General features: G+C 48.8%; 1 protein-coding gene across 3 annotated transcripts in view; it reads right to left on the bottom strand.

The window, feature by feature from the left end:
* LOC111842903 (poliovirus receptor) overlaps positions 1–18271 on the bottom strand; it is a 36543-nt gene that overhangs the window by 8682 nt on the left and 9590 nt on the right. For 2 of the 3 annotated variants that reach the window (XM_023810003.2, XM_023810004.2), the window contains exons 2-6: positions 12392–12501; positions 12054–12297; positions 11471–11764; positions 11261–11375; positions 10963–11111 (exon numbers count right to left, since the gene is read on the bottom strand). In XM_023810003.2, coding sequence (XP_023665771.2) covers positions 10963–11111; positions 11261–11375; positions 11471–11764; positions 12054–12297; positions 12392–12501 — 912 coding nt within the window. Of the gene's footprint in view, positions 1–5055; positions 8206–10962; positions 11112–11260; positions 11376–11470; positions 11765–12053; positions 12298–12391; positions 12502–18271 lie in introns of those variants that run through there. The other variant, XM_023810002.2, reaches the window with a different exon arrangement.

Genomic DNA, 18271 nt, shown 5'->3' on the forward strand with positions numbered 1-18271 from the left:
CCTCTGGCGAAACAAAACTCTCTCATCATGTTAAAAAGGTCCTCAGCCATTTTGGAAATACTCTGCATTTTAATGTTTCTATGGAGAGACGAGGTGAAAGGAACAGAATCATCACTACGTCAGCGTGGGGGTCGGCGGGGGGGGGGGGTTTCACACCGTCCAGCTCGGCGCAACGTGGCTAGGGGAGGTGGACACCTGTACGGACACCAGGCTGTGCTCAGCTTGTATGGGCGTATCCAGTTCCTGGAAGCTGTGGAGGGGGCAGCCGAAACCGGCTACCTGAGTATGCACAGTGACATCATCGCCCTCCACGTGATAAACCACAATCAGCCACTCAAACAAAGGCATAGGCTCTTTATTTCCTCGTATGGCAAAACGCCGGCAGGCACTCTCATCGGCGCTCTTTCTCCTTCCCCATTCAGAGGGGTGAGTGACACTCCCAGAAAGCCCATACTGTGGCATGTTTACCTGCACCGAAACTCGCCTGCAGGTCACCCCCCTATCATCAGTGCACTGGCCTCCTTGGGCAGGATTTCACTGGATGAGAGCGACTGCTGGCTGCAATCAGTCTAATGTATCTAAAAATGTACATGACTGGATTCAGCAGCAGTCAGGATCATAAAGTAGAATAAAAAAGGGGGAAAAAAAGCTATTGACTGGCAGAAGGAGAGGAAGTATGACAGAGGTGGGAGTAAAAAGTGAAGGGTAAAGGAAACGGCGAATTGGTGATGTCAGGAAAAGTGTGAAAATGCAGCGAAACGACATTTTTTGTTTAAAAGCATCATTTTCACACCCACTAACAACGAAAGGAAGGGATATGGGGAACGTGTCGTAAAGAGCAAGTGAAACCAGACGCAAAAATGTTGGCAAACAGCAGAGTTTGTTTCCATCCAGAGCTGCCAGAGTATCTGTCGGGGGGGGGGGGGGGGGGGTTTCGGTGATCATTGGTGAGGTGACATCACGTTGCTCTCGGAGAGCGAGACACCATCACCCAGCCAGAACACGAGGATCTTCCCCAGATCCGGGGGGCAAATCACACAATCGATATTCGTCTGAGTGCCTAGCAGGAGGGGGGCGGGGTTCGATGGCACAGCGGTGTTGCTGAAAGTGTATTCCGACAGTGACTATTAAATAAACCATTTGCGTTAAAAAACACACAGAGGGTATGACATTTAAAGGTGAGCCACAGCATGGAGGGGGTGACGAGAGGGGGGGCTCGCCCAGCTGATGTCGTCCTCGTCCTTGTTCCCGTCTCATCCCCTCCCACCCATCCATTCTACTGCAACTTATCCCCCCCCGAATCAGTGAAGCAGGTCAAGTGAAGAAAGCAGACGGCTGGGGATACCCACACACACAGACACACACAGACACAGACAGACACACACACGCCTAACTGTAAATAGCTCCCCCATCAGCCAGGCCCTGGGCCTCATGAAACCCCCTCAGCCCCCCCACAGCGCTTATATGCAATGGAGGATATGCTAAATATAAGCCGGGGCGGCAAGGACAGGGGGAATACAGAGCTGGGGTCACGCCGTGGGCGGCCAGGCAGCCTTCAGTCAAAATCATGGGACACAGGAAGAGGCGGTCGGCTGGGGCACACTGCCCCCTGCAGGACGGGAGCCCCTCTCACACCACCATGATTCTGACCGGGACGCCGAGTGCGTCTGCCTAGAACCGAGCAGAGCTGCTGGGGGATATTCCTGTTAATATTCCCGTTCCTTCCCATTTCTTCCTTTCTTGCTCATCTCTCCCATCATCTGCATGCGAGGTCGCCTCCAGAGGTGCGGCTGGGGGCTCATGACGTTGCCGTGGCAGCAAACGGGAGAGGAGTGATGGTCTGTCAGACAGATTGTTTCAGCCATCCTGCATCCATCTCCCTTAATCTTCACAGATGTTGATACAGGCCAATGGTTGAGGGTGGGGGTCTGGGGATGAAGTAAGCAGGGGCAGGGAGGGGCAGATGGAGACCTTGTGGAAGGATGGAACAGGGGGCCACAGCCCACAGGAGGGACAGCAGAGGAGAAGGTGTACAGGAGAGCTAGGAGAGAGAAGGCAGATCGACAGAGGATCTGAAGACCAAGGGGGGAGGAGAGAAGCAGAGGGCATCCAGTGACTGAGCAGGAGAGCAGGTTTAGCCGGTCTGGGTGGAAAGAGCACTCTGGTCAAGAGGAGGGTGAAAGTCACGCGGCCAATCGGACGGCCTGACCGGAACCCCCCCACCGGCCTCCTGCCTCCGCAGGCATGACGCAGCCCACTGAACCAATAAATCAGCCTAACCCCAAAAAAGGTCCTTTTTCAGCTGGTTGTCAGTTTGAGGATGTCATGTGGGTGTGTGTGTGTGTGCGTGGAGGGGGGGGGTAGCCAGATGCCTGATGGTGAATAAAACAAAATGATTCGCAGAGTGGCAGAGACCTGAACGCTTCTGCACACACATACAGACACACACATGTACAGACACACACACACTCATGTACAGACACACACACACACACACCCACCCACGGGCCCCCCCTCCCGCCCGACACCGAAACCAAAACCCAGCAGCTGCAGCAGGGCATGCCGACCTGCAATCACTGTTGAATAACAGCATCAGTGTTCATCACCCCCCCGGCCCTGTCGGTGGAGTCAGTGAGAGGCAGGTCTCGGCAGGGTTTGTCAGCCAGTCAACTGTTTCGGGGGGGAGGGGATGGTAAAACGGGCACGCCCCAAACGAGTGGGAATCCAGCACGGGGTCCCCTATTTGCCGTAGGAGTCGTCGGTGCCCAGAACGATATCCCACAGTCACTGCTTTATTATCAGGCTGAGCCACAGCTCTGGCCTCAAACACCGACCCGGTTTTGCCGGCGCCGCGGAGAACCAGCAGCTCCCCTGCCTTTCTATCTAGTCAGACATTGAGTTTATTTATCCCACTTTGACCCGCTGGATCTCTCCCACCCACGTCTCCCGGCACAGGTCTGTCATACGTATTACCGCCATTACGGCAGCCGGAGTCGACGTCACCTGCCGGAACATCTCAGACGCGTTTAAGGGATGCGGAGATGGCAAGCCCGAAAGCGGCGAGGAGGCCCGCGTCTGCCGCTCGACCTGACAGGCCGCCGGCAGGATCTCTGAGGGAGGAGGCGGGCCTTCGGGGTCTGCAGTGTACGGAGTGCAGGAGTCTCACGTGGAGGGTAAGCCTGACAGGGCCCTCGGGGCACTGCAGTGCCACTGCAAGTGAGTGAGGGAGGCGATTACCATCTGAGAAATAAATAGAGATGTTAAGCAGAAATGTGCAGAAGCTGCGGGGAAGCGGCATGTGTGAAACACGGGGGCCAGGTCTGTGTCATACATACAGCTCTGAAAAAAATTAAGAAACCACTCTGTATTTTTAAAGAAATCGGCATTTTTTAATCCTGGTTCTGCTGGCAGAAGTTTACACTGAGCAGAAGGTTGCTTCCAGGTTCATAATTTCTAAGCAGTACACAAGAATAAGGTGAAGCAGGAGATACTGGGAATGACCAAAAACCAGCCAGGTAAAGAGCAGAAGTGACTTTCTAATGCGAGAGACGACCGTTAACTTATCTGACAGAGGATGAATCAAGTGACCGTCAAAAGGAATGGGAAACATTACATGTAGGTGTGAAGTGCACTGCTAGGACAGTTCATATCAGGCTCCTAGAAGCAGGACTGAAGTCCCATAAAGCAAGGAAGAAGCCCTTCATTAATGAGAAGCAGGGAAGAACCAGGCTGCAGTTTGCAAAAAAAATATATATATATATATATAAATATATTCAGAAACACATAACCAATTGTGCTGTGGTCTCTTAATTTTTTCCGGAGCTGTACATATCATACACACCAGTTATGGACCAGTATGCCCACGTTCTACATGTAACCAGCTTCCATCTTCATTCGCTGTGTGCTACCTTTGAACCAGGAAGCAGCTTTCTCAATGTAAACACCACCTCCCGGACTGGTTAAAGTACTACCTGCTGTGAGCTTTGCTGGATGTTTAAACAATGTGCCCTTTGATTAAGTAGAACACCCCCCTCCCCAACCCCCCGGTTCAAATTAGGCTTTGAGTTACCTCTGCAGATAACACTGACTCACCAAAAAACAGAACCACATTCCAGAGGTCCCATCACCCCCCTCCCCCTTCCAGGGGGTGCCTGGGGGGGCAGTGAAAGGGGTACCACAATGCCTGTAACTCTTCATTAAATTAGTCTTTCATGTTTACAAGGTATGTTTTTAACTTGTTTGTACCCAGCTGCACTGCAACATACTCATCTTTTCTTTAATTTATTTTCCTTGTGGGGGGGGGGGGACTATAGGATTTATTTGTACAATGCTGCCATAAAACAGAAATCCACAAGCCCAAGTGGATTTCTCATATGAGGAGTGTGTTGCAGGAATGTTAGGGGCTTTTTTCAGAAGACAGTCAGCTCTGGGGCCTTTCACCGGAGGCCCCGATAAGCCCTATGGTGCAGCTCCAGCATGATCTGATCGTGATTTTTTAGGCAGCTTGTCTTCTACATGCCTCCCACCTAAGCAGACATTTTACTGTATTAAATCTGAAATGCTGTTTGACTCTGGCAGAGCACTCAATTAAGATAAGAAGTCAGGCAGAGGAGAATATTTAGCCTTGCTATGCACTTAAATACATATGATTATTATTGGTTACAAATCTTAGTTTCACTAGCAGGCGATAATTTTATCTTTGGTGCCAGTTATATGTGTGAAGTGCTTTTTAAAATTCAGTAATCACTGAAAGAGCTACGCTGGTGGACAGCCAGCCCCTGGACTGTAGCTTTCGAAAACAGTTAAAGATGTAGGCTACCTACTTTGGCAGTCAAGTAATTATTAAACCGTATATATCTAAACTGAAACACAGATTGTTATCTGACCCTTGATACTTCCAGGCTTTACTTTCAGAATTAACACCCGTGTCGGGGCACAGTGTCGTTTTCAAAATCACTAATCGAGGCAATTAAGGAAAGTCCCCCCCCCCCCCCCAACTCAAGACCACACAAACACCCACTGGAAGCATTCACAGCAAAACGCGGGGCAGGGACATTTTTAAAATTCCAAAAAGACTTTAATTGCAACGAAATACAAAGAGACACGAGGAACAGGAATCGCAAGTCTACGACGGAGAAAAAAGCAGAGGAATTAAAAAAAACAAAACAAAAAAAAACAAGGTTGCACAGTGATCAAGGATATACATACCAGTAAGAACACAACTTTAATATTTAACTGGAAAATAACAGCAGACCAGCAGTTGATAAATCACGGTCATAAATTATAAAAACACTTAAAAACTAAATGAAAAAATAAGCACTGACAGAACAGAAAGGATCCTTCATGCCTGCTCAGAATTGCGACACCATAAATTAGTGATATCGTCTGATACTTATGTACAGTATTTATAGGTATATACACAGAGGCGTGCAGCTTGTCTGGAAAGATCGCGGGGTTAAGGCTTGTTTACTCCGCTGAAGCCGCAGCCTGGCAATCGATGCCAAGGCCCCGTGCTGAACGCGATGGGAGGGGCCGGCGCTACGTCTACTGTGCTCGCTCTGCGTCACCCCCCCGGCTATCTCCTTCCACACAACAGAGCGAAAGGATTATAGCCCATCTCTGGCATTTCTTTTAGAGCTCTGAAATAATGTATCTGTTTTTTTTTTTTGGTCAGTGCATCGAGAGACAGAGGGTGGGGTTTGGCAAGTCACGTGACTTCTCTGAGAGATGTCACATAATAAACTATTGCGATGATAGGACTGGTTGATCAGGGGCAGGGGGTTGAGGAATGACGACGCACCGTTTAGTTACACAGAGAGCTGGACTGAGCCAAAACAGCAGGAGGACGGAGTGTGGAGCCAGCCAACCGAAATGGGCTGTTCATTTGGAGTGGGGGGGGGTGGGAGGCTGAACGGCACAATTACTGGGAACAACTCCAGCTGTTTTCAAGGCAAACAATTACCATAAATTCTAAGTATTTTTCCTTGTTTATTTACTGTTTATTTATTTGATGGGGTCTTTAAAAGGACAACAGCTGGAACATTCACTGCAGCTTCAAACATACAATATTGACTCTTTAAATCTTATTTACATGTGATAAACTTCGAGGAGTTCTGTGACACATACTCTGTAATTACTCTAAGTACACTGTATATGAATACCTTACACTAAGATATACATATAACTCTCACGGATGAATATAATTACCATTTCTTCAAAAAATAAATCATTCACACGAACACAGAACATAAAAAAAATATATATTTCTTGTGACAGAACGGTGACGTGCAAACTGTGATATGTTTGTGTGGCAGCGGTGGCGGGGTCACCGGGCGCACGCAGACGTACGCGTGCCAGGATACATCCGTGCCGGTCGATGCTGTCACATAAAATGTTCATTGCAGGCGTGTCCACCCGCAGACATCCCCCTACACACATATCACCCCATTCTTCACAAGCACCCTTCATACTGAGGTATCATCCCTTCCCAACCACCCCCAGGACCCCTAATGCACTTGGTATGACCCAGAATTTCGGCATATGTCTCTCTCATTGTGATCCCCACAGCGACAAACCATGTGCCCCATGTCATTTCGAACAAATGAGGACTGATGTACAACTGACCCCACAGCATCACTGTAACGCCTATATATAACTCCAAGCAAAATCCTTTTACATGAAAGAAAACTGAGACAATAAACACCATCTCGACAATGGTAAAGAACTCGTTCCCCCTATGCCGACACGTCCCTTACACGTTCCTTCTGCACCAGAGCGCGTTCTGGCACCACTATAAATACTTGAACACGAGGGCCGCAAGCTCACACGCCTCCATACATCGCCAGAACGCAGTGGACCGAAATAAATCACAGCGATAAACAGATCCAGCATGTTGGGGGCTATCGGTGGAGACGATCTGTCCATCCCTGAAAACCGGAACGATTTCACGCCTCATTACAGATCAAATTCCCTGTTACATCGTCTGGGGAGAAAGTGACTGAAGCCGAGACTGGAATCACCCTTTTCCAATTGCGGTTATTACTACCAGTCTCCCTAACCTTTGTGGTATTTCCCAACTTGGAAGTGTACACCAAGATGGAGAATATCTGCATCTTACAGCTGTATAAATAACACACCTTACACAAGAGTGTGCACGCGTGCACATATAGGTCAAAAATCTGTTCATCAGCCCCAATACAGGAGAATCATTTAGACTGAAAGTGACATCATAGCCATATATCCACCCATATATGTGCAGCCCGAAAAGTGTTTTTTAGTGTCTTTTGAGCCTTGTAGTTACATCAGCCACAGATTCCTTTTTGATGGTGTGAATGATGGTTTCACTCCCTCAAAATATCAGTGTGTAATAGAATCTACAGGGCAAAATGAGCAGCCTGAGGGGAAAAATGGTCTTGAATGTTTGGTTTTTGGATCCAAACTATTCACTTTCCAGTCCACAGTCTGCCAATCCATCCCTCCATTTCTGGGGTGCATCTGGTTATCTCAATATTAAAAACTATTAAAACTAACATTTATTCTTCTAAGAGAACAGAAGAGTCTGCAAGTCAAGATTCCTTTCGAAGAATGTTGGATGGTTTCTTCCATGTCTTTTTCATCTTCTTCTTCCTCCTCCTCTTCCTTCTTCCTCTCTTCATCCCCCACACCTCCTTCCCTAGACGTAGACGGCAGTCCGGGAGATGACTGAACCATCTCTTTGGGACTCCATGTCGTCATCGAGGTAGCCACCCACCTCCTCGTGGGGCCGGATCTGAAGGATGGACTCCTCACCGCCAAAATGAACGTACCTCTCCTCCTCAGCGTCTTCCAGGTCATCGAACTTCCGCCTCTCCACCTCATCCATCTCCCCACTTAGCAGGATGTCTTGGGCGGTGGGGGTGGTTACCATGACGCCCTCCGTCCTGTTGATGTGGTTGGATTTCTCTGTCATGGCCTCAGGGTCACCATCCCGGTAAGTGTAGATGGGACCGTTGTTGTTGCCCCCTGTACCATTCTTGCTGGTCTTCTTGCCCCCAAAGATGCGGGTCTCGTATGTCCCTTGGTTGCCATTGCCACGGTAGCCCTGCCCATGCTGCCGATGGCGGGTCACCAACACGGCGACCAGGGCTCCCACGAGCAGGACGGCCAGAAGACTGCCGATCACGGCGCCTGCCACCACGCCAGCATTGGATGAGTTCACTGGGCCGTCTGTAACGGGGAGGGGAGATCATAGGTGGGGGGAGGGGGGAGGGAGAGACAGAGACAGGAGGGATTGGTTGATTGCTGCGCAGTGTCAGATTCCTTAGCGTGTCTGGCTGCGCGCTGGGAGCTGACGGCAACCTGAAGAGTCGCATCGCTGGGAACTGTAACTTCTGGCACTATGTCCTGCAGATATCAGCTTCTCCCATACACCCACCTCCCTGATTCTACAGCAAGAGCTCAGTCTCAGGTTTAGGTCACACGGAAGACTAAAAGCTGATATGTACTTTGGCGTATATATTTACATATGTGTATATATTTAAAGTTTTACTTATCGGTACAGCATAGCTGTGTACGCTGAGCCATAGCCTGATGCACACCTCCCCAGAACTGGGAACGTAGCTATGTGGCTACTGATGGTGTAGATTCAACGCGGAAATATAAATCAGCCTTAAGAGTATCTGGGTCTGGAGGGCTTGACAATAGGGAGCATGTTGGGTGAGGGGGGTGGAGGTGAGATGGGAAAATGGCAGGAAGGCAACTTATCCTTGAAGCCATAAATACAACCAAGAGAACAGAATGTCCCCCCACCTTTCAGCCCCGGGTAGCTGATATGACAGGTGAGCTGTACCCGCCTTAGCCGAACGACAATCTGATACGGAGACACACAAAGCCTCGAAACCCCCCTATTGGTCACTTTGATCCGTTTCAGGTTCTACACCACCCCCCCGCCAATTGCCACAGGAGCCACGGGGGACAGCCTGACACAGCGGAGAACTTAGAGGACTGTGCCTGACGTCTAAATCAAGGCTGGAAATGCACCCCCCACTGTCAGAGTGGCTGCCTGCCCCCGCCCTGCCTTCCGTCTCCCCTCTGTACAAGCGGAGATCTCCATTTTCCAAATGCGGAGCCCTTAAGTCCCCCTCACAAGCTAATTACGCCTGTTTCCATGACGATTCCAGTTGCAGAACCTTCTGGTGGCGTGCGAGAGGCCCCCGCCCTTCCTTTCTCTCTGTCGCTCTTTCTCTCTCGCTGAGATGAGGTATTTTTCACAGCTGTCTCCCTCCCATCACCGTTTTCAATCTCTTTCCCCAATAGACAGGGAGGAGGGACCAGGGATCTAAAGAATGGTACACAGGGTGCTTCCCAGCGGCACATTACCCCTCATTGCCAAAGACACCAGATGCAGAATGTGATTTCCTCAGTCCCCCCACCCCCACCCCCGCAGAAAAACAAAATAAATTTTACAAAAACCAGCCAGGCCCCCCAGAGATTTTTCAGGTCAGGCTGGTTCTCACTGAGCTTTAAGGTCAGCCAGGGCTGTTCAGATAATGGACAAGAGGGAAAACTGGGTTTATCTGCTAATATAGACACATGGACTCACACACACACAAACACACACATATATAGTTTGACACAAAAAAATAACCAATCAGACTACTGAAATGCATTATGGGCTGATTCGAGTCAGGCATCCAGTTTATTTTCAAGTGAAGGTCGACACAGACCAGAAGACTGAGCTCACATTTTACTCAACAAGAGGAAAGGCTTTGCTCTGGCGTATGCTAAGGGCCTCCCTGCAGGAGACCAGGCCGGATGCAGCAGAAGCCAGGAGGCGGGGTTATATGGAGCCACGGCCAATCAGAAGAAACCGAGACCGAACCATCCTGACATTCAGGGAGCAGATGCAATGTCACTGGACCAGGACAGACGGCAGCCCCACAGGCCAAAACGCCTCCCGGGTGAGCAACTCGTCTCCTAGCAGGAGGTGGTTCTGGAGACCCCTCTCTCCATTTATGAACAGCAGGAATGACGGTGGGGAAGATTGGAGGGGGGGTTGGAACAAGCTACCTATTAGTGAGCCGCAGTGGCTGATAGTGTCGCCTTGACCGGAGGAGCCGGCTTTACCCTGCATAGCCGCAGCTTTACCGCGGTCATCCGCATCTTTGCTTTGAGTCCCCGAGGAACGGCCCATGAGCACTTTCATCCCAGAGAGCTTCTGCTGTGACAGTCCGAGGCACTGATGCGGAACAGAGCGAGCCAGTGTGTTTGTGGGGGGGGGGGGGGCTGTATATGCAGGAGGCCCATTCGGAAGGAGCTTTTAAACTGCGGCTTCTATCACCATGATGGATTTCCACCTCGGCAGAAAATGACTTTCGATGAGGGGGGTGGACGTGCCTCATGTGCTGGGAAGAGCGCACCACTTCCGAGAGACCCCGATCACTTAGGGGCCATCGGGGATCAGTTCATACCCCCAATGGCCTTACTGAGAGCCACTTTTCAAATTCAACTTGCCTGATTTGCAAACAGACCTTAGTGATAAGGCGCTGAATGTACAAACGCACTCAGACACGCCTACATTTCCTGCACTTACGACAATGATGCGCAGAATTATTTTAGAGTGAATCACATAAGATAGCAAATCTTTGCTTTGAGCAACTTAGGCAGCTTGACACCAGACAAAAAGCGCAAACATCTGTCTGACAAAACCACAACAAGGAATTTTCAAGCAAGAGGCAAGATGGTGGACATTGTGACTTGGGATTTGCATAGGAACGTACTCACACCAACTAGGCTGACATAAAAATGTCTTCTCAGGACAAATGAAAAATGACTCAAACCAGGAATAAAATTAGCTAGCTGGTATGAAATTTCATTTTGAGAAGAGTTGCCACTTGTGTATGTATGTATTAGTCTGTGTGTGTGTCCAGCATAACAGGCAAGGAGATTTGAGGGGATTGAGGCTCAGACCTCAGTATGACTCACCTCTGACCATAACCGTGAGGTGGTGGCTGGCTGTCCCCCGCTGGTTTGTGGCTTCACACACGAAGGTAGTGTTCATGGTGTCATCCACCTTTGGCACGGTCAGGTAGGCCTCCTGGACCTGCACGTTTGCCGGCAAAGGCCCTGAGGTGCTGTGGAAAGAGAATGGGGGTCACCGCTGTGTCCACAACACGAACAAAAAAAACAAGAGAATTCATCCTTTACAACGCTCCTGGCTCAAAGAAAGACAGAGGGGAGAAGCTAATTTGCTGACGGTAACCTGAAGGCTGCAGGCACTCACGTTTTCCAGGCGATGGAGGGTGGAGGGTTCCCAAAGGCCTGACACATCAGTGTGGCAGAACTCCGGCCCATGTACCAGTTTTCATCGTAGCCTGTAATGCTCACTTTTGGGAGATCTGGTAGGTACAGGAAGAAGCGAGTCACCCAGGGAGGAAATGTCCTCATCTCTCATCAGACCCTTCCCTTCTACAGGAATGGAAAATGTTCTTACACTCGATGGCCAGTTTCATGCTGATTTCCTCATTTTTGCTTTGTGTCCGGTGCTCGATGACACATTTGATTTCCTTGCCATCATCTGCTGCTGTTGGGACAAGCCTATACTCGCTGATCACTGTCACAGTGTTGCTTGTGCCCGGTTTGGTCACCACGGTGTCATTGCCATTGAAGGGACTTATCCAGGTAATCTTTGCAGGCGGCCTGCCATTGGCCGACTGACAGCGTGCAACAACAGTTGAAGTATTTCCTTCCACAGCTGTGATGGCGGAGCCATTGTTCTCTGGTTTGGCTGTGAGGATAGGAAATCAATGTTAATGCTTAATAGTTAATACTAGCAGGGTGGGGACTGCAGTGGATACATTGGGATTTGAAGGAACCAGGATACAAAAACCAATAGAAACAAGGGGGATAGGCAAGAGGCAATGAAGCGCTGCTGGATTCCAATAAGGGGTGTACCACCTCAAAAGGATTAACGAGGTATGGCTGACCCGGTCGCCCTACTTATCATGCAAATAAGACGGCTTTCATGTTGAATAATTCAATGGGGGGAGAAGCCTGCTTAGCAGTTATCTACTGACCGAGCATGATGAGTGTGGTGGTGCCCTGCTCATTGCCACTGGGGTAGGTGGCATACTCGCAGATGTAGCGGCCCTCATCCGTCATCTTCACGTCCGAGATGGTGATGGAGGGGTTCGTAAGGGAGGGTTTCACAAATGTGACCCTTCCAATCAAAGGCGAACTGGGATAACTGGGCCCAAAATCAGGGTGGTAGACAGCTATATTGTCCCTCTTGCCATCCGCTGGTTCCCAGATCCATGACACCTATGAAAGAAGGCACCTTCCCAGTCATGAAAGAAAGAAGCCAGCCATTGGACCTTCTGGTTATCTGGTGTTGGGAGTTTCTGTAACTTCTTACCTGTGTGAGTGCCGTCCCCGACTGGTTGGGGTATTCGCACTGCAGGCTGACGGTCTGGCCCGGATAGGACACCACTTCTGGCTGCACCTTCACCCTCTGGCTAAACGCATCTGGAAAAACATACAAAATGGGCCCTTTAAAAAAAAAAAAGTAAGAAGACGACAGACAGTACCCATCAGCCCACACAGACCCAGATATCCTGAGTCCTTGGCCGCCTCGTTGTGGGAAACTCTCCGGGTTTAGCCCAGAATGACAAACAGGCCTCGCAGGAAAATTCCTCGTAGGGCAGGATACTAGTGTAAGTAGGCCAGGCTTCTGAAGTCTGCAGGAACCGAGCATTTTTTGGATGAGTCTCGGAATTGGGGACATGTCAGATGGAAAAAAAAAAATCCAACTGCCACCGGAAAGGGTTGCTTATCTATTTCAGAAAGCACATGTGGGGGTTCATTTTGGGGGTTCATTATAGAGAGGGCTGGTAACACGCACCCTGAAACATACACGTTGTTAAGATTGGGACACCGTGAGGTTGAATGTCCATTTCAAATGTAGTCAGCTTTTTAAAAAGTCGCTGCAAACACACCCCCGTTCCCCATGACAACAAGCACGTGCACACTAACCCGCTAATCCATGCGTGCTAAAATGGTAGCGTGTCTGTGAGAATGACGCCAGCACTCTCGAACAAAAACTCCCCGTCAAACCGGTTTGGATGTTTGAATAGGCAGGAAATCCGCCGCTGTTTCCAATAAACATTCCCCCCCCACCCCATCCTGCCCACTGCAGACAGATGACTAAACTCATTACGCTTCAACCATTATCGCGATCAATGAAATTCATCACCACGCCACACCACGTCTGTCAGAGAGCACGGTGAGGGGAGGCTGGGCACGGGGGCATGTTTCTCGTGTGGGGGATGCAGACTAAACCCTCCTGGCATCTCATTAAATTGTCAGAAAGCCCAGTGCAACCTGATACTCAGGAAGTGGTCGAGAAACACATTATAGCTTGTGGTGGAAAATAAGGGCTGGAAGCATAAAGTTAATGACAACCATTAATATGTGTGGCATAGTATAGAATACACAGGGGTTTATAAGGTAGTCAGTAAACTGCATTAAAAATATGTGGGAAAGAAGAGAGGAAAACATTGCAGACTGTTCAGGACAACTATATTAACTTGTGTAAGTATATTAACACACAGAGGTTTATAACATACTGAGTAGCTATTAAATGTGTGTGGTGTAGCATCACCCATCACTAAGACCTCTACAGGCCAGGAAGAGCCTTTATTCAAAGCATGTGCAGTTTGGAGAGCAGTAAAATCAATATAACGTATAACGGCTTGAAACCGGTCAATTTGGGAATGTAGGGTTCTGTTTTTTGAGAAGGGGGTGAGGTAGATGGTTTGGCTTTCCTTCCAGTATATTTATGACAGGTCACTACCGATTACTGCAATACCCTGTTAACACCGTCCAATGGACACAGGAAGCGTAAATGGCAGCGTCGGGAAGCTGGTGGTGGCCGGCGAGACGAAAGAGGTCAGGTTCTGTCCCGCTTTGCAAGGGTGCTCAAGCGGGACCAGGAAAAGTGCCCAAAAAAATAAATAAATAACTGAAAGCTCAAGGCAAATTGAAGTTCCTTGCTGGGCTCCCAGCCTTTGCCGAGACTCTGGACGCTCGCCACGGGCGAGAGCGATGCTCCGTGATGAGCAGAGGGGAGAGGAAGAGACAGATAAAGAGGAACACTTCATATATGCAGAGGCCAGGATAGTGGCCGTAGGGACCAGGAGAAGTGACTAATAAAGGTGCATTATTATTAACTCATATACACATACAGAGCGAGAGTGTGATGAACAGACAAATCTGAATGCAAAGTGGCTGCCACACATACGCGCACACACACAGACATATACACACATACACATGCACCATCTGCACAACACACTGTGATCTGCCGTCCCCAATAATCTTCTGGCACAAAAGGTGTTACTGTTCCAGAACTAGGCAGCAAGGGCCATCTATGCTATACTGAACCCTGGCCCCACTCAGATACGGTCACCTGTGCCCCACTAAACCCCTCCGCCATTCAGATATGGTCACCTGTGCCATTCTACATCCCACCCTCATTCAGATATGGTCACCTGTGCCATTCTACATCCCACCCTCATTCAGATATGGTCACCCGTGCCCTACTAAACCCCTCCCCCAAACAGAGATAGCTACCTGTGTCCTACTAAACCCCTCCCCCATTCAGATATGGCTACCTGTGTCCTACTAAACCCCTCCCCCATTCAGATATGGTCACCCGTGCCCTACTAAGCCCCTCCCCCAAACAGAGATGGCCACCTGTGTCCTACTAAACCCCTCCCCCATTCAGATATGGTCACCCGTGCCCTACTAAACCCCTCCCCCAAACAGAGATGGTCACCTGTGCCCTACTAAACCCCTCCCCCAAACAGAGATGGCCACCTGTGCCACACTAAACACCTCCTACTTACAGAGATGACCACCTGAACCCCTCCCCCAATTGGGCACAGCCTGACAGTCTGGGTTTCCTCCCATCTACTGACACCAAGACATAGCAAACTGACCTGCAGTCCAAATCATGTCAAGATTACAAAATTTATAGCATACATACAGTGGCTCACTAAAGACTGAATCTTTCAGCTCATTATTATTATTATTATTATTTATTATTATTATTATTATTATAAATGCCAAAATTCTCTTTTGAGCAGTACTGCTGAGAAACCATCTGGTACATTTGGCCCAGTGGAGCAGTCATGGCAACCAATAAAAAAATAAATAAAAATCAGAGTTAGGCTCTGGACCATGACACACTTCCATCCTTTTAATTTGTTTAATTATTCATAATTATATCCCAAGAAACACAGAGAGATCAAAGCAATAACAATTCAGAAAAAAATAAGAGTTTTAACAGTACATACTGAGGTCGAGAAGGGAATGCACTCTCACCCCCCCCCAAGCCCCACCCCCCCCCTGCTGCCCGCCCACCTCCAAAAGCATCTGTCAAATGTGGGGATTTCAGGGGAAGGTAAAAATGTATAAATATGTCATAGACTGTCAAACTGAATGAGGGACAGAGAGCAGGCAGGGAGGAAGGGGTTAATAATAAATAAGGTTGAGGAAGACAGCTGAGGGGCAGGAGGGAGAGAGAGAGGAGAGAGAGAGAGAGAGAGAGAGAGAGAGAGAGAGAGAGAGAGAGAGAGAGAGAGAGAGATGGGTAAACACCTGACCTTGGAGGAATTCAGTAAGGGTCAGCAGGAAGTAAACATAAGACTTGGGTGGCTCAGATAAGAACATTCTGACAAAACAAGGATACAGTACAATCAGGAATGCTGGCAGGGATGCTTATTGGCATACAAAGCCTAATTTGTAAATGACTTAGACCTTTGGAAAAGCAAGCCGCGTCGCCGCCCCCCTGTGGGTAGGAGTCTGCGTTATGTAAGTCAGCAAGCCCCCAGCACCCAGATTTACAGAGAAACAAGCTACTTAAAATGTGCATGCATATCATCTCACGGAGAGATATCACAGGCCCTGACTTTCTCCACTTCCACAAGCTTTTCGGAACGCAGAGAGACCCATTGCAGGGCCAGAATCACAGGGACCTGTGGAATGATCATGGTTTTCCATGAGCCAGACGCTGCCATAGGGGTTGGAGGGGAGGGGGAAGGAGGGAAGTGAGCAGGTACTATGGAGGTTGGGTTGATTTAAGGAGGGAGGCTGCTGTCAGATGCAGTCAGAGCTGAGGGGGACCAGTCAGTCCTGCTCCTGTCAAAGGTGCTGGAGAGGTACAGGGAACAGCTGCAGGAGATCCGCAGGGAGAAGGAGGAGGCTCCGAATGCATGTCAGCGAGTGAGAGAGCGAGAGAACATTCCGACCAGCCTCCATTTTGGCATCGTGCACAGATCAATCGTTCACCTTCAAATGCTTCATGGAATATTTGACACATGCTGCTGGCTCTTCTCAAAGATCCTTCACTAATTTTTAGGTGCCATGCTACAGATTAATATTTCAGTAACACCCCAAAATGATTATAAAAAATATTCTAAACAAATCGAGAGCATTTTACAATGAAGATAACTTTTCTCATGTTAAGCTTTTATTGGGTGTAAATTGTGTTTGATTTTTTTATCCTGATTTATTTTGTGACTCAAGCCCAGATGAACGATTATCCAAAACAAAACGTTATTAAACAGAGCTATCAATTCCATTTGAATTGGCTGGCAACTGAAGGTTGTTTTATTCACCTGAATCATGAATAGCTTATGAATCAGCAATTGTGCATGTTCCTTTGAGGTTAAATACAGGTATGAACCTGTAGGAAATCCTCAAAAGGAAAAATGACCTGAAAGTGAAAACTGTTTTTTTTTTGGGATGTGATTTTCAGGTTCCTTGCTTTGCCGTTCCCCTCTTTCAATAAACAGAACTGGGGAATTTAAAACATGTCAGTTTTCCGCAACCTGCCGTCATCTGGGGAAGTGGCTGACGTAGAACAACAGAAGGATTTCTCCTCATTGTATTACCCAACACCACCACTGAGGCTTTTCAGTGTGTGAAGGGTTAGGTACAGTAGCTACTGGCCAAAACCAACTAACAACAACATTTTTTGTTTAATAGATGATTTGATCATTTCTATATACAAAGATCAATGTGACCCTGACCAGAAGCATTTAGGAGGGATGGATATACAATGTTCATTGAAAATATAAAAATGAGTGGCTCATACAAGTTATGGTAATTTATTAGATTCATACAAGTTTTGCCAATCCTACCCAGGATTTTTGACGGAATTTCACTTCAAGGGTAGATTACAAGCAAGAATAAGAGAGGCTATGTAGGATCAGATGCCTGATGGTTGTTGAGCATGGTGGAGGCGGACCAAAGAGGCTTAAACTGTGGTTACCATCCTCTTCGTATTCTGTCAGGGGATTCTGGCTTAACCGGTGTGCCAACTTGAGCTAGCCACATGCTGCGTTACTGGCCTGTACCATCAACAGGGTTAGTCGGGGGGTGGACATCACGGTACAGTAAACACAGGCGGGCAGGGCTTGACAACACAGCAGAATGAACGGAGGCTGGACAGAGCGGATATGATACTTCCGTAAGATAGATGAGGAAGCAAACTAAGCTAGCTAGACAGAGAAACACAGCCAGGCACGCACAGTAGCCAAAGACCACCGTGGGGTTTTAATCGAATCTGATCCTGCCGATAAGCGACTAGCTTCGGGACGTTTTAGCGTGTGAGTACGGCAGCACAACTGGCAGCCAATGTTCAGAGGTCATACGCACGTTACGGACTGAACTATCGGTGTTCCCTTAGTCCTTCCTCCAATGAGAGGAGAGTACAAGCGACACAGCCATCGAACATGATCAGTGAAAGCAGAGCGCATCATCAAGTTGACTTGCGCAGCAGAGCACCCCTCCTGACGGAGAGGAACCCACAAAAAGAGGCCCGGAGTTGCTGAGGCCGTATCCTTGGAAACGTAGAGATTTAGTGGTTATTAATCGTTTGAAGGCTCCGGAGGGTGCGCGCGCTCACACACTGCACTCAGAGCGGTGAATAATTCATCCCCCCCGTTAGACAGAGCACTCTCCTTCTCACTCCATTATTGATAAAGAGTACCATCCAAACAGCTCATGAGACAGAAGGGGGCAGAGAGGGGAGGGAGGGCCAAGTGGATATGTAGCTTTGAAGAGGGTCAGTGTAGGGAAGCTCCAGGAAGTCGAGACTGCTCCATTTTTCGCACACTCAGGGCACGGTGACGTCCTGAACGAACGAGGGCCACGTGCACCGCATGAAGGATCAGGCGCCTGTATCGGGCCAGAAGCACTGGCCAGCCAACTCTGGCAGCTTAAAATGGAA

This window comes from Paramormyrops kingsleyae, chromosome 9 (genome assembly GCF_048594095.1).
Source record: "Paramormyrops kingsleyae isolate MSU_618 chromosome 9, PKINGS_0.4, whole genome shotgun sequence".
In the NCBI taxonomy this organism is placed as follows: Eukaryota; Metazoa; Chordata; class Actinopteri; order Osteoglossiformes; family Mormyridae; genus Paramormyrops; species Paramormyrops kingsleyae.